This window comes from Pleurodeles waltl, chromosome 7 (assembly GCF_031143425.1).
Source record: "Pleurodeles waltl isolate 20211129_DDA chromosome 7, aPleWal1.hap1.20221129, whole genome shotgun sequence".
Lineage (NCBI taxonomy): Eukaryota > Metazoa > Chordata > Amphibia > Caudata > Salamandridae > Pleurodeles > Pleurodeles waltl.
Genome location: NC_090446.1, coordinates 1,405,581,622 through 1,405,596,005, shown reverse-complemented (window position 1 = coordinate 1,405,596,005; position 14,384 = coordinate 1,405,581,622). Strand labels below are relative to the sequence as shown.

The 14,384-nt window shown below is 41.3% G+C and overlaps 1 protein-coding gene across 5 annotated transcripts in view; it reads left to right on the top strand.

Moving 5' to 3' along the window:
- The window catches only part of LOC138246415 (myelin-associated glycoprotein-like), a 398,925-nt gene that overhangs the window by 244,427 nt on the left and 140,114 nt on the right, over positions 1-14,384 (top strand). For all 5 annotated transcript variants that reach the window (XM_069201017.1, XM_069201018.1, XM_069201015.1 and 2 more), the window contains exon 4: positions 2,325-2,693. In XM_069201017.1, the coding sequence (XP_069057118.1) occupies positions 2,325-2,693 (369 nt within the window). The remainder of the gene's footprint in view (positions 1-2,324; positions 2,694-14,384) is intronic.

Genomic DNA, 14,384 nt, shown 5'->3' with positions numbered 1-14,384 from the left:
TGCCTTACACTAATGAAAGCAAGCGGATTTTAAACGGCAAGCTCACGAACCAGTGTAAGGGACTGACGTGACATGGGCGTGGTTAGAAGCCCAAAGAGAGATTACATCAGGGGACGGAGCTCTTTGCGCTCGCCCCTAAAAATGTGTAAATGTGTAAATGTGTGCGATAGTGGTACGTGTCAGACATCATTTTTAAAAATAAAATGCTGAGTTTGGAGCAGAAGTCAAGGGAATCATTTCTATTAGGTTTAGCATCCTAATTTAGCCCAATGCTTCAAAGCTTGTGCTTTGTAACATGCTTGCACTTCCTGTGATTTGATAATCTCAGATTTTCTTGATCATTTTTCTCTGTCCTGTTATTGTTTTTACCCATGGCATTTTTCCATCTTTTAAGAGATTGCAGGGTCTGCACAGCAGGTGCAATATGCCAATAAAAAGCCAAAGGTACACAGTTCCAGACAATGGGTTCTGTACAGATGCATACAGTGAACAATAGAGCCTGTGAATCTGCTCTTTTTAGAACAAGAGCCCTCACTCACCAATTGGTGACATACTTCATCATGGGGCTTTTGCTCCTCGTCAGGCCGGCACTGCAATGCCTAACGGGCCCCTCGTGGGAGGGCTCTTGTTCTAATAAGAGTTGACTCACAGGCTCTATTGTTCACTGTATGCATCTGTACAGAACCCATTGTCTGGAACTGTGTACCTTTGGCTTTTTTTGAAATATGATGGGAGTATCATACACAGGACCAGCTATTCTTTAAACACTCCCGATACATTAGCCCTTCTTTGTCTGTTTTCGGCAATATGCCAATAAACAAACCAATGCATACCAATTAACGCTACATATTGACAAGCTTTTTTAAATGACACTTTTATGGTAATGCAGTCACATAATTTGTATCAGATGTCACGTTTATTTCAAATTATAAATGATAGATAAAACAACCTCGTGTATAACTACTCCAATGTAGAAAGATACATTACCAAATAATGTGCATTTATTACAACGCACCTGGGAGATGGGAAGGCTCATTAACCAGTTAAATGGCAGGCTGAGGTTACCACGAGCACCAGTTTACATACCAATCTTGACATTTGCAGGTAGCAATGCTGGTTAGTGCTTAGTGAAGGCAATTACGAGAACGTCCTGTACAATTTAGGATTGTGTTGAAACGGTTGTGCCTGGCAATGAGTTTGCCCACATTCGGCAGTATTAGAAAGGTGATTGTCGGGTCACTCCATGATGTCATTTAACCAATCACTGCGTTTTATTAGTTGTATTCTTCATTTGATGTCAGCTGACCCAATTGGACGATCAAACCCGACAACAATGAGTTGTAAAAGAAGATTACTTGAAACATGGAAATCTACCTACCTGGAGCAAATTGTCAACGCTAGTGACCTGGCAAAATATAGTTAATCTACCAAGTTGTGTATGGTTGTAACTTACCTCTGACACAATATATTTGAGGCTCAGCTTTGCCCCAAGAGTCACAGTAGCTTGGAACAATGGAGAGAGAATAGTCCAACGGGACTTTGTACTGTGTGAGCAGTACTTCTGATGGCAGTATTTATCCTGCACTCAAAAGTTCCTCTATTTTTGTTAAACAACTCAACATTTCTGATGGCCTCTGCTTCCCCTGGCCTAGTACTTGTGCGGTGGCTCGCTGTTTTAAAATAACATAATTTCTGAATTTACACAAAATTGGCACAAGCGTTTGCACTGGAGTAGACTGATAACACTGAAAGCTGTAGCACATTTACAAAACATTTACCAATTCCTGCTTTGAATACAAATAGTTTAGTGGCAGTGATGGGAGTTAAAAGTTTTCTCTGTAAAGTGCTTTAATACCACCCCCATAACCCAGAGGTGGAGTGTGCAGATCATGGGACCCATTCGCTTCAACCTTGCTTTTAGGGTTGGGATGGAGAGGATGGAATATTTTTATGTGACCTACCAAATTAAATTCATGTACAATTTTGAAATATTTTGGATCGAAAAAATATTTTTTTGTTTCTGAAGTTCTAAGACAAACTCATGAAATAAACTAGACCTTCGTGGTCTGGCACAAGAACGAATAGCATTACTACCTCTCAGTGCTAAATTAACTCTCTATAACCAAAGTGGGTGATGCTCCCCCAGGGATGGTATCAAGGCTGGCATTTCTAAGGATCTACCACGCTACCATACTCTAACTCACAGGGTGGCTGTCGTTAGTGAGGGGTCCCTTTTGGCTCACCCAAGCCTGCTCAGTAGTTCAGCAGATGAAATTTGTTTGAAATCTGTGTCCTTTCTTAAATGTGTGTCTCTTTTTTTTCAGGGATTTTGTGTGGGCAGTGGAGTGCTTGGATGCCACAAAACATTTATGCCCTTCGAGAGACCTGTGTATCAATCCCATGTAAATTTGATTACCCAGATGACGTCAGGCCTTCGGTAGTGCACGGCGTCTGGTATTTCAAGAGCCCATACCCAAAAAACCTTCCACCTGTTGTATTAAGGACCAAGACCAACACAGCTCATGAAACCTTCCAAGGCCGCACTAAGCTGCTAGGGGAACTTCACCAGAGGAACTGCACCATACAAATTGATCATCTCACCTCCGAAGTCCAGGGCAAATATTACTTTCGAGCAGACCTGGGTGGATATAATCAGTACACGTATTCTGAACACAGCAACCTGGGTCTATTGGGTAATGTGAATTTCTTCTACACTTATTCTGGTTGTGAGTGGTCTACCTTGTGATTTATTGTCATGTTAAGAACTTAGAAATTCATATCTTAGATGAGTATCTAATACCATCATTCACACCACTCGCCATGTGCAGATCACCCTCTGCATATTAAAACATTGGGAAATTAATGCACTGCTACTGGCAGCTTTTCTTGTGCCACACATGAAAAAAGCCAGATAGAAGTTGCGGTCTAGTTGTTGAGTGACCACCTTTCCAGCTCGGTCACATGGGATCTAGTAAAAATTGTCTGAGTCTGGGAAAAAAACAATACGACTGTTTCACAAACAAAATGAATGATCAATTAATGTGTTCATCGTTGATTTGTCGAATTCCCTTTGTGTGCTTCATATAAGTACCACGCAAACTCTTGTTAGCTATAACCTTATGAATGTACACAAATCAGATTGCCAATGAGCTGAACATTTCAGATTCTCCTAGCTATCCATGAAAGAGAGCCTTGATTTTATTAGAGACAAGGAGATGAATATTGTGCATTACTTCTCTCTTACCATGTATTCACAACTATTAAAAAAAAGTACAAAAACCATAATGCACCATTTCATTACAGGAACTAGCATAGTAAAATAAAAGTATATAAGAGCCTCTAAACACTGGCTCAGCCTCTTTTCTGTATGCGTAGCTAGTTAGGAACCATGCGCAAGTCTCAGCAACACAAAGAGAAACAAAAGCCCAAAACAAAAGAAAAGGAAATCATCCCAATTCCACTGTGGCTCCTATATCTATCCAAGAGCCATGTAGTAGCCAGCGACATCCATTGCTGTTTCTTCAGCTTGAGTTTTGAATTGCTGAAGGCACTAGAAATATGAAAATAAATAATAAGGGTGGGGACGTAGGGGTGACATACTATTTGCCTCCTTGTCTCGAATAAAACCAGGACTCTCATTCACGGATTTCAAGGAGAATCTTCAATTTTATTACAAGACAATGGCTCATAATATGCATGTTTAAAGCGTTCAGCTACAAGGCATGTTGCATGTTGGAGTGGTTTGCAATAAAACGTCTTGAACGTTGAGACCCTAGGCTTACGTATGACTTCCAGCCTGCCACCTGCCCGGAAAGCCTAGTAAGCCATCGCTCCTCTTGTGGAGTGTGTCCCAAACTGGTGTCTTTCCCCACCAAACATGTAATCAATATAAACCCATTTGCTTCATTTAGTAGCTGATGTAGGGGGGGGTGATCTTAGATACTTGTTTACCTACAAATATCTTTTGAGGCATCGTACTACATATAATTTAGGATGGAGTAGAAAAATTAGAAAGAGTATTTATGTTGACAGACATTTTGAACGTCTTATGATATCAAAGTGAACCCAGCTTGAGTGAGTGCGGTCCTCAAATTATGCTGGTGGTCCTCCTGGGATACATTGTGGAAGTGGCTTTCCTGAAGAAGGCACGAGTCACCGAAATGCACGTAGAAATAGAACGTTATGAAGCCACAGATGTTGTAGTAAAGAAACAAATTTGAAATCCAAGAAGCCACATGTGTTACAGTAAAAAAGTGGATCATCATGAAGTCACAGATGAAGTCGGAATTGTTTTCGATGCCACTGTGCAGGAAAATATGAGTTTAAGCACAAGGAGTCATAAGGAATATTAAAGGAAGAAACACACAATGATAACAGCTACATGTTTGTAGTTATCATTGGAGAACTAATGTATTCCAAATCTTGATTCAATTTCTTGCAGGTTAAATTAAATTGTGTATAGTAGATTCTGACAAGTGTTTATGTGGTTAGGTTGATAATTTATAAAAGTATTTTGAGGTGCGTTTTGCAGTGTGATTGTGGCACGTATGAGGATGTATGAGTGGTAGAGAATGAGATTTTGCAGACCTTTGAGAATAAGGTTTTTTTAATAGAGATTTGGCATAAGGTTTTGATACGTAATATGATGATTATCTGCAGCTTTGTGAGAAATAAAGAAAAATTAAGGAAGACACATTATTTTGTCTGAGCCATGACTATATGCATAACACTCAATAGAGTAAGTTAAGTTTGGTTGCCTGTGGGGTTTTTTCTTGTATACTTTATTATGGCTTGGCTCACCAAAGAGGGGTTACCATTACCCTGGCCAATCGCATGTGAATGTGTTCTAGGCACCTTGAGATCATGCGGGGACAGGAGCATAGTGGATCTCTTGCGACCAGTCCTGAAGAAAGGCATCTGTGGCCTCTGCTTCTTGACCCAGTCTCTAACTGAAATATTTAGGTAAATGTCTGGTGAGCCTGGAAGTAAAGAGATCTATTGCTCTATATCAAAGGGAGCAATTACAGAATGCTTCCACTGGAACTTTAAAGGAACAATTATAGGATTAACTCACCTGTATGTGAGTTAAACAAAAGGAAAATTCAACACAGTCCAGGAGAAAATTTCCCACTTGAGCGTGTAAGGTGAAAAGATTAAATCCTTGTAAATGCGATCGAAAGTGCTCCTTTGAAGAGACAACACACCCCCAATAGCAGTGCTCAGGTAGATAAAAAAATATAACTCAGCAAAAATTTGCATCGAAAAACAAATGATACTTACCTTGGTCAGCAGCAAGAAAAGAGGCGGAGCCAGTGTTCACACGACTTTCAAACATACTTTCCACTACTTACACCTGCTTGAATTAAGGGTGTATTTAGAAGAGCAATGAGTGAGAAAAAGGGATTAAACATGTTGGTGAACACCCTCGAAGCTAAACCTTTGTGAATATTTGCCACATTTGCAATTGCAGCTTTTATGTCACTCCAGAGAAACACGTATTTTCTCACCTCAAGATAACTACAGAAAATCTGCACATCCGGCAGAACTTCCAAAGATGTAATTGTAATCCACGGACAGAAAAACACAGGGGTCTGATATCGAGGAATATAGATGCTACTTTTAGAGCACGGATATTTGATTTTCATGCATCAAATGTTTTTTGCCAATAAAGCAATTTGTCACCCAGTACCCCACAGGTCTGTCCTGTGTAAAAGGACAAACCACTCTGCAATTTGCTGTCAAGTACTGTCCCAGTTACATAGTCCAATCTGGCCTGCCATCAATGTTTCCGGAGTCAAGCCTCGACTGCACTATAGTCTCCATCCTGTTTTATGCACAGCACCTTAACATTGAAATGCTTCTGCTACAGTAAAACATTTCTTTGTGAAGTGCTCTGGTTTTGCAAAAATATGGTCACAGCACTGACCTGTTGACCCACCCATAGAATCCCATTTCCTAAGCGTTAATGAACATGAACGGCCACAGGCTTTACTTAGCATAAATGGCCCCAGGCCTTCATGGACATAAATGGTCTCTAGCCCTACTAAACTTCAGTGGCCCTAGGGATTGACGAGCCTCAGAGGATCCACAATTTCAAAGCAGGAGCTTCAATCAGCATGTGCTTCACCCCTACAGCAACTAAGTCTGGCACTTTCTCAAGTGTTACAATTGTAATAGAAAAAATGTCACTCTGTTGTCTGCATTGGATAAAATGATAAAGAATGTATCAAAGGTGGTATTGGTGATGAGTGGTTTTATTGTAGTCTGCCTACTTATCTTGCTCAGGGTTGCATGAAAGGTTGCATTATCTGTACATGCAGGGACCAAGGATTGTAGTTTGAAAAACTGTAAACTGTACAGCGAATACAACAATAACATGTATCTTAACCCATTTGAACTATAGTATGCACGGTGACCAATGAGATTATTGATAAACACAAAACAGTGTATCCGTTATATAAAGTGCCAGGCCTTCCCTCTTTGTTCTAGATGAAAGGTAAACCTGAAAAAAATCATGAGATATTGGTTAGAGAATAGGTTTTCCATAACTTTCTAAAACTCATCAAATTGCTCTCACTGCGTAGTGACATGTACAGTCTATTTCACTGCCAATGGTCTTTGAATGCTGAGTAAATGTGACAACTATACCATCTGGCCTTTTGTCCCCTGGAATGTGGGACAGAGAGTTACATTTATTTCTTCAAACCTTTCTTCTACTTGTTGACAATGTAATAATTTTTGGGTTGTGGGGCCCAAATACTATCTTGTCCTTTCTGAACACTACCATGTGGAGAATGGTGGAGGGACAGGCGTGAGCGAGCAGAGACAGTTGCTAATGAAAGAGCTGTGTTTGGGGAGAGCCTAGACTCTTTTGTTTTCCTTTGGGAAACCCACCCTGGAAGGCTCATGAAAGCCAGGTGCAGAACATCACACTTATTGTGCTCATGCTGTGGCTACTCCGGCTTGTAGCCAACTTGATACTACTCGTGTGAGGTGCCATCACCTTGCACGAGGAATCTGTACGAGCTGCAGATGTAAAAATGAACTATGAACAGAAACCAAACTAAACCAGTTTCTAAATCCAGATCCCCTATCTGAAAATACTGTCCTGCCAAGTGCCACGCATCTTGGGTTACAGTAGTACACATTAAGAATTTGGGATCACTGCACAATCTTAGATGTCTCGCACTTTAAGGTGATCATAGCTGATCATTTCACTTTTTTTCAGAAACATATGCTTGTCTATGCTTCAGATGTTCACCCCAACCTTGCTCATAGGAACAGCCAATCGGCAGAGTTGTCCCCGCCCGATATATTCCAATATATTTAGACCACAGAACAGTGCCCCAGCCATACGACCTCTTAAGGCCTCCACCCCTGCCTGTCAACATGGTAGCACAACAAGATACTCGCTTTGATGGTGCATGTTGTGTCCTTGTCACCTGCAGCCTATGTTATTGGTAGTGCTGGTAGTGTAGCTCTCTGAAGTCCAGTAAGCAGTGCTGCTGCTTTCCAGACAAGATGGAAGCGCCATGGAGTAGCCCCTCTCTAGTTCAACTGCTCCAGATGATAGTTTGCTCTGAGACAGACCCTCGGCATAGTAGCTGAGAACCACCTAGTGTAGAATGTTTAAAGTTCATGGAGCCACTGGGGAGACCAGTAGAGAGCAGAGAGGCAGTCCAGCGACCATAGTAATAGTCAATGTGCGGAAAGCCAGCGTTAGCCCCGTGTAGCGCAAGATATCAGATGTTGATTTGTTTTCTTGCCATTATTGTCTACACATATTGAAACATTGCAGTTAAGTTCTGTTACTGTTTTAAGAATGCAATAAAATGCACGATGCCAAACATACTATTCTGGTGAGGCAGGCCTTACTAACATGTCAAAGTATTCACGGCGTGATTATTAGAAATGCGAGTGGGGGTTTTCAAGAGTATTCGGAGTCCCTTCCCTTTTGACATACTCCCAGCTTGGATATAAATAACAAAACTTGTTAGTGATGGCCCATTTACTGTTAACCATTTTGTTCAGCTTAAAACAAAGCCCTGTTAACAGCATAATGCTTATTTTAGCTAGCGCCTGGTGCCCACCCTGGGATCACTGGAGGCCCCCCTAGGGAGGGTACGTCCCCTAGTTTGAAGATCCCTGGCTTATGGTATGTTGCATTCTGAAACTTGCAATATTACTTTTAACAATATCAATAACCATGAGCTGAAAAATCCCATGAAGAAAAGTACTGTAACCTAAAAAGTATGGACTATAAGAAGGTGTCACATATACCATGGGAGTATGTGATAGCTATGTGCACACTATCAGAATAGGATTTCATTCCTTTAAAGTAGGACTAGACCTTGTCCCAGGCTGGAAAGAGATTGTAGTGACATTTGCCCCCTTGCATCCCTGGATGGACTGACATATTAGGAGCAAATGCCTTATCACTAGACTGTCAGTGAGCAGCCTACACAGCTGAACCTAGGACCATATTTATACTTTTTAAGCGTTGCATTTGCGCCGCTTTTGTGTCGAACAATTACGCAAATGCAGTGCTAAAAAAGTATAAATATGGGCCCTAGTGTGCAGACTGAGGCCCTTATTTATACTTTTTTAGCGCCGCATTTGTGTCATTTCGTGACGCAAATGCGGTGCAAACTTACAAATTATATTTTGTACGTTTGCGCCGCTTTTGCATCAACAAATTACACAAATGCGGCGATACAAAAGTATAAATATGGACCTGAATATGTAAAACATGGGTCTGTATAAATCCATAGTCCAGCGAGTGCTCCCACAGGCACCTCCCCAACTTTCAAGGGTTCACCTGTGAAGAAAAATGGCAAACACAATTGGAATCCGCATTGTAGGGATGTTTTGTTTGTTTAAGGGAACAGCAGAGGACAGAGCCCACTGAAACCTCAAGCATTCTCTTATGGGGACTAGAAGCAGGTGGAAGTGCATTCAGAGGAGAGAGGTGGACGTAGTGGGGAAAGGTGTGCACTCAAGTTTGAACTGAGGAGCAATACATTGTACCGTAATGGAAGGTTGAAAAACACTGTGGGAGGTTGAACAATGTGTCCTTGAGGGAACTGAAGGTACTGATGTGTGTTGGAAGCATATATATATGAAAGAGATTGTTAGAGGGGTGAGTGGAGAAAAGTACCCTAGAGAAAGCAAGAAACATGAGGAGGATAATCGAGAAGAATGCACTGTGAGCATGGAGAGCTCCTTAAGGAGATGGTAAAGAAGAGTGCCTGAGGGCATGGACAGTGCCACAGAGTGGGGACTGATGGAGTAGAAGACTCTCTATTGAGATAGCAGAGAAAAAAAGCTACATGGAAAGAATAGTGGAAGAGATGGTAACAAAGAGTAGACAGAGTTGGAGAAGAGGGACTACATGAGAAGAGATGAATGCAAAAACACATAGGAACAATAGACGAGAGATTAGTTGAATATGGGACTGCCAAAGTTTACCTGAGCAGTGATTCAGTAGATGGTAGCTGATTGGGGTAGAGAAAAGAGAATTTGACAACAATGGGGAAGAGAAGGGATGGGCAACATAAAAATAATATGGTGGGTATGGGGGCCGCAAAGTGTCTCAGGAAGATGTAGAAGAAACAGTACCTAAGGAGACGTGGATGCAGAAACATCTGGAAAGAATGATGAAATATCACTTTCAGACAAAGATCACATGAGCAGAGAGTACCTGATTGGGATTGGAGAAGAGACTATCTAAGGAAATGAAGGCGAGAGCACAAGGAATGTCCAAGAGAGAAAATACAAGATGTGGACAGAGACCACATAAGTGATGGAGTAAAGAGTTTAAGTGAAGAGAAACTGTATAGGATTGTAGGGAGGCAGAAAAATTATATGAACATAAATATTAGCCATAGGAGAGGGCTCAAAATGTTAAATAAATTGAGTATTCCCTGTCATTAATGATAAAGCATAAACATAGTTGCTTTGCTCAGCTCGTATCACTTAATGTGTCATACATCAGAAATGGAAATGTCACACATAAGTGTGTTGCAAACATGGTAATGTCACACATAAACACACTGAAAACTTGACAGCCCTGAAAATACTGTAGAAAAGTGAGTCCCAAACTTTCCTACTTTGTTGCAGTTTGAGCTCCTTTAGTGCTCAAAGAGAAGAGAAGCTGAGTTCCAAGACTTCTGTTACTGATAGCAAGTTTCCCAAAGGTGAGCGTTTATTGCCTGCTTTCTGCAAGCTTTGTTGAAAGAAGCTGTGTCTGCCTCTGACCCTGCGACCTTCCTGTCTGCTGAATGGGAAGAGAGCCTTGTCCCACAGGAATCTGCCTGCCTTTCGATGAGAGCTCAGCAGTGGAGCCCTGTGTGGGACGCTGCCCAGAATGAATAGAGGAAATGTGGAAGAATACAGAGAAGGTATATAAAGTACCCAGAGTTCCCCGGTCCCTCTACCCAAATACCAAGGAGAGGTCATGCCCAACTGCCAATATCTAGAGCAAAGTAACGACTGCCACGTTGGAGACTGCCCTAATAAAAGACACAGACATCCTGTGCTGACTCTACCCCCAATGCACTTCAGGAAGTATACTAGCACCCTGGACCGAATGGGGAAGATACTTCTACCATAAATGCTGGAGAACACTGCTACAGGTGTCTTTGTAGAACTGCTACAATGCCAGCTGGATGTTTGTAGGGAGGAGGAGGCGGGGTTGCCCAAACAATCCCTAGTGAGCTTGACCACTCGTCCTGTGTCCTGTCCACCAGTGTTGTGTTGGGATAGAACATACCAGAATAGGTAATAAGAGAGGAGTGTTTCAGTACAGGACCCGTCGCAGTTGGTCACGATGGTAGTGGGCATGCCGTGCACAGTGAAGTTAATGAAAGGCCTGGGGCCTGGACCTCGTGGCCTGAAAGTGAAACTGAATGGTGTAGGCTCTATTATTTCCAGCACTTACAATAATACACAGGTTTTGCATACAAACCTTACAACTGGCGACAAGGGGAAGTTCAGCATTCCTGCCTGTGCACTTAGCCCAGCTTCACTGCCCACCTGCTGTCCTGCTGTTCGTCCTTCTGGAGCGGGCTGTGTTACTTTGCCTGCCATTGCCGGGGAGCATTTCCTGTTGCTTCTGGTAACCTAACTAGGGCAATTGAGCAGCTGCACGTGCTGCTGAGGCGGTCTGCTCTTTCCGTGCTTGGCGGTCCACCAGGAGCATATTAGAGTGCTCTCGGCCGCCCCGCCCGTGGCTCAAGCCGACTGCATAATTTTCTCGCCGCTGGGCATGGTGTCACCGCTTCCTTCTCGACTGCTGATAAAGCGGTCCGTAGTAATAATTTACCTGTGTTCGGACGCTCTTTAGGCCGATGAATCTTTTGACTAAGTGGGAACTCTCTGTACTCTTAATCGATCAATTTCCTGAAATCAATAATCAATAACGAACATAAGCAATACCTTGATCAACATAACACTTAACAATTAGTCCAGAATACATTTAGGCGAACCCTGACCTTTCAGTCAGGAATAACCACACCAGTTTATTGCAAAGTTAGTGAATTTATTTCCCTATATTAACAAAGCTAGCACAATGTAGATGTGTCTCAACACCAAATGATAAACATAAATGAACATTAATAGCTGTCCATAACGTCGAAACAAGTGTAATCTATGTAGCATTTGAATCACGAGGCATTCGATAATGGCAATGCAAAGCACTAATACGATAATCTGTAATGAACTAATTGAATACATTTAGTCAGCATAACAAGATCTCAAATTGCATCGTGCGACATATGGAATCCTCATCTAACCTCAAATTAGCATCGGCATGTGGGTCTTCATGCAAAAAACAATTTAGCAACATAAATTTAGAAAACTCCTAGCTAGGGCTCTTATCAAAATCAGCAGTTGGTTACCTAAAAGAAACACAATGCAATTTTACAATTTTCCTTTCATATTTACCAATTACGATCAGCATACAAGGAAGTCTTCGTCTCACAGGTACCTTTCTCGATCAGCATGGGACGGGACAAAGGGGCAGGGGTGAACGGGGCAATTGCCTCACGGCGGCAAAGTAAAACTACTACTTCATGCAAAGGGACAAATCAAAGTTAAAGTCTCTAGGGCAAGAAACATTAAAGTCTCTTTCTCTCGATTAGAGAAAGCATCAAAGTCTCTCAAAATGGCGTCGCAGCAAAGTGGGCCATAATAGCTACGAAGTCTACAAAATGGCGTAGTGTCCGGGTAATGGCCGTAATGATCTAATTTCTTCTCGTGCACCTGGTTTTTATAGACAACAGTTCGAATCCAGTAGGGTCTCCATTGGAGGGTTCATAGGTTAGCTTCAAATTGTCCAATCAAAAACGACAGTTCTCAAGCTTTTACTTAAGCATACATTATCCTTGGAGATGGGTACGCAAGTTGCAACATTGTCTACCAATTAGCTCACTTTCAGAGCCTCCATTGTCCGCACCTGCAAGTCGACCTTGAATTAAAGAGAAAATATGCCAGGCTGGCACGAAACTTTAAGATAAGCATGTGAACAGTTTCTGTGGAAAAGTACAGCTTCAAGCAGAAATACACGTTTAATAGCACATTGGAAAAATACGAGCATCTAAACCGTGAGACCAGGCCACTAGGCCAAAGCCTCCGCTAAAGTAATGCTAAGCTAAAGCATTTCAAACAAGCAAATCGTAGCACACGTTTATGATTATGTCAGATTAGTGCAATTCTAATACACCACGTTATATAAAGCACGCTTATAAATGTTGGCAAACTACTCTGAGGGCACATTTTGTCCCCGTACATTCTTTATTAGTTCGGTTAAAGTCACACATGATTATTTCACACAACGTTTATGCGTTAATAAATGTAAAACCTTCATTTTCTGCTTCATCAATCCCTCCTCTGATGACTACTTGTCATCACACAAATTAAGCCCACAAATTTTATTCCATTAAAATTCTGTCAGTTCTCTTTTCCTTTTAGTTCCCCTAGTTTGCGCTTTGTATTCTTCTGCCATTTTTTTCATAATTTTCTCCTCCTTTCTTCTTTTTATTCTTTCCATAATCATTATTATTCCCCTTTTTATTCCCCAAATTCCAAATACACAAATTATCACTATTAAAATTCCCTCTATTATTTTTAACAATATTCCATTCCAAATTCCCCCAATCCAATGTCCCACTGAAGCAAGTCCTTTTCCAACCTTCTCCCACACTCCTGGTTCTTTCAGTTCCTTCAAATCTGCACTTTCTTTTGTTAGATTAGCAAGCATAGTTTTAATTTTCACACTGTTGTCAGGTATATAGGTACAACAGTGTCGTGCACCAAGCATTTTGCAAACACCACCATCCTTTGCTAAAAGAATGTCTAAAGCAAGCCTATTTTGAAGAGTCATAGCTCTTTCCGCTGCAAGTTCAGCATCTATCAGGATTATAGCACCTGAAAACTTTGTCAACATGTTATCCACTATAGTAGACAACTTTCTTATTTTGATGGAATTCAGCACAACTCCCAATGAAGGAATCATGGCTCCAAATATATCACCTACCACAGCAGCTGCGGTCTCTCTTTTCTGGATACGATGGGATCCAGATGTCTTTTGAATCATCGATAGGTCATCCAGTTGATAAACCTTTGGGAACACTATACCCAAATAACATCTTCCCCACCATCCCTTTGGAAGACGATAATAGGCATTATACCCACAAATGTAATATACACCTGGAATGACAGGGTCAAGTCCGTCCATCATGAATGTCCATTTGGCCTTAAAGATAAACGTGTGTTTACACTCACTCGCTCCTACAAAAATGTTGTCATAATAAGATTCACCTCGATATATACAAAACTTCCCTACATGCCAAGCATCTAAAGCAATTTTCCCTTGTGTCTTTATTGCAGCAAAATCATAATTATCTACTGAAGTCCTCTTATGTAACTCCTTTTCTAATTTCGCCTTCATCTGAGCCCTTCTATCATCTGTGCGATCTAAAAAGCTTATTTCTACTGCAGAGAGCGAGCAGGTAAGATTTTCCCTATGAGCGTGAGCCGTTTCAAAAGGTTGCATTGGCTCGAAAAATTCCCTCATAATTTTTGCATCCCAATCTTTTGCAGTCTGGCTTAGCTGTGCTATTATAGGAACATAAGCAAAGGTAACATCATAATTTGAGTAAAAATACTGTATGTTAGTTTGACCATAAAATCTAGACATTACTATACTACATGTAATCCCGTATGTAAGAGGCATGTGGTGATATGTCACCCCTTCCTTCACTGATGTCGGTATCTGGGTACACACATAACAATCTTTCGCATCCATTGTCTCAACATATTCTGTTAGTAAGCGATAGAAAACATTATACGAAAGCTCTTTCCTATCATGCAAGAGTCTTTCATCC